At 45.2% G+C, this 1,548-nt stretch overlaps 1 protein-coding gene across 1 annotated transcript in view; it reads left to right on the plus strand.

Moving 5' to 3' along the window:
- The window catches only part of sgcg (sarcoglycan, gamma), a 21,682-nt gene extending 20,878 nt beyond the window's left edge, over positions 1-804 (plus strand). Inside the window, exon 8 of the mRNA XM_079514361.1 lies at positions 1-804. This exon is cut by the window's left edge and continues 146 nt beyond it. Within this exon, the coding sequence (XP_079370487.1) occupies positions 1-22 (22 nt within the window). The 3' untranslated portion in view covers positions 23-804.
- Positions 805-1,548: the final 744 nt, after the last annotated feature.

Here is a 1,548-nt window from a genome sequence, read left to right on the forward strand (position 1 = left end):
CAGCGGGAGCCAGGATTGCTAGATAAAGACTCTGACAACAAGAACAGATTACTGCCACTGTCAAACACCCCCCCCCCCCCCCCCCCCCCAGAGCCAAGTCTTCTGGGAAGCAAGAAAGCACAACTCTCTTTATATCTGTCTGGAGCCAGTCTGCTAAAGGAGTCTCTCAGCACTAAAAAATCATATTCCTTTTATACCATGGATGGATGGATGGATGGATGGATGGAAGATTATCACAGTGCTAAGATGCTTCTGGCAAATGGGATCTTTTATGTACAAATGACATACATACTGTACAAGTTTAATATACTGTATGGTATAAGTGGCAGGAGTCAGTCAGATCATAGTAAATCAGCAGTGTTAAGGCAAATGTCCCAATCACGTTTTTTGGGGCTTTTTTGCCATTTATTGATAGAAATACAGTAGCTTGACAGGAAATGGGGAGAGAGATGGGGGGAATACACACACAGCAAAGTTCGTCGGGATCGGGACTCGAACCGGCGACCAGCCTAGGTGCCTGGACCGCTAAGCCGGCCCAGGCCTCGATCACGTTTTTTCCCGATCTGATATTTATATTTTTATAGAACACTTATGCCATATCACAATAGTACACTGTATCCAAAATCACAGACAATATCCAGTCTAATATGATATGGATATAATATTGATACTAGGGATGTCCCGATCACGTTATTTTGCTCCCGATCCGATTCCGATCATTTGAAAATGACGTGATCGCGATATCGGATTGGGACAACACTACCTGGAGAGCATTCAATTGGAGGACACTCCTCCTTCACAGACCTCCTTAACGGCCACACTACCCCAGGCTTTTCTCGCACGTTTACCCTAAACGCGGGGCCCGTGCGTGTGTTTTTTAAAATAGGACTGGACCTAAATTAAACGCACGCGCGGGGGTAAATGCACGCGTTTTGTGCGCGAAAAGCCTGGTGTAGCATGGCCGTTAGAGTACGGGAGGGGGACATACGGTAAAGATTCAAAAGGTCTTGAGGTCATCACCTCTTTATCCTTCCTGTCCTACTCAATGTAAAGTGCAGCTTAGAGAGGAGACAGTGGAAAGTGGAAAGGATTCCAACTGTCTCGCAGCCGGTATGTGACTCTAAAGATGGAGTGCCGTGATTTCTTTCCACCCTAAAACATGTTCATCAGGTATTATTATTATATAAGGAGGAACGTTTCTTTCAAAAAAAGTGTACAGTATTTGTTAAAATGTCGTTTTTATGTGGACACGCCCACCAATTCATCAAGTATGCCTGGTTTGCCTGCCCTGGTGCGTGGTGACTGGTGATGGGTGATCCACGTGAACTGAAGCCACACCCACAGCTGTTGTTGTATGATATAGGGGGAGGGCTTAGGGGAGGGGATGACCATAGGGGATGACTGTCAAGGTTTCAGCCTCCAGGAAGAAAGTAAGAAACCCTAACTACAAAGGGAAGACACAAGGGGTAAGTAAGTACTGTCACCTCATAAAGTTATAAACACATGAAAAACTGGAAAAAATACAAAAATCACGGCACTCCATCTTTA

Source organism: Electrona antarctica (assembly GCF_951216825.1).
Source record: "Electrona antarctica genome assembly, chromosome: 11".
In the NCBI taxonomy this organism is placed as follows: Eukaryota; Metazoa; Chordata; class Actinopteri; order Myctophiformes; family Myctophidae; genus Electrona; species Electrona antarctica.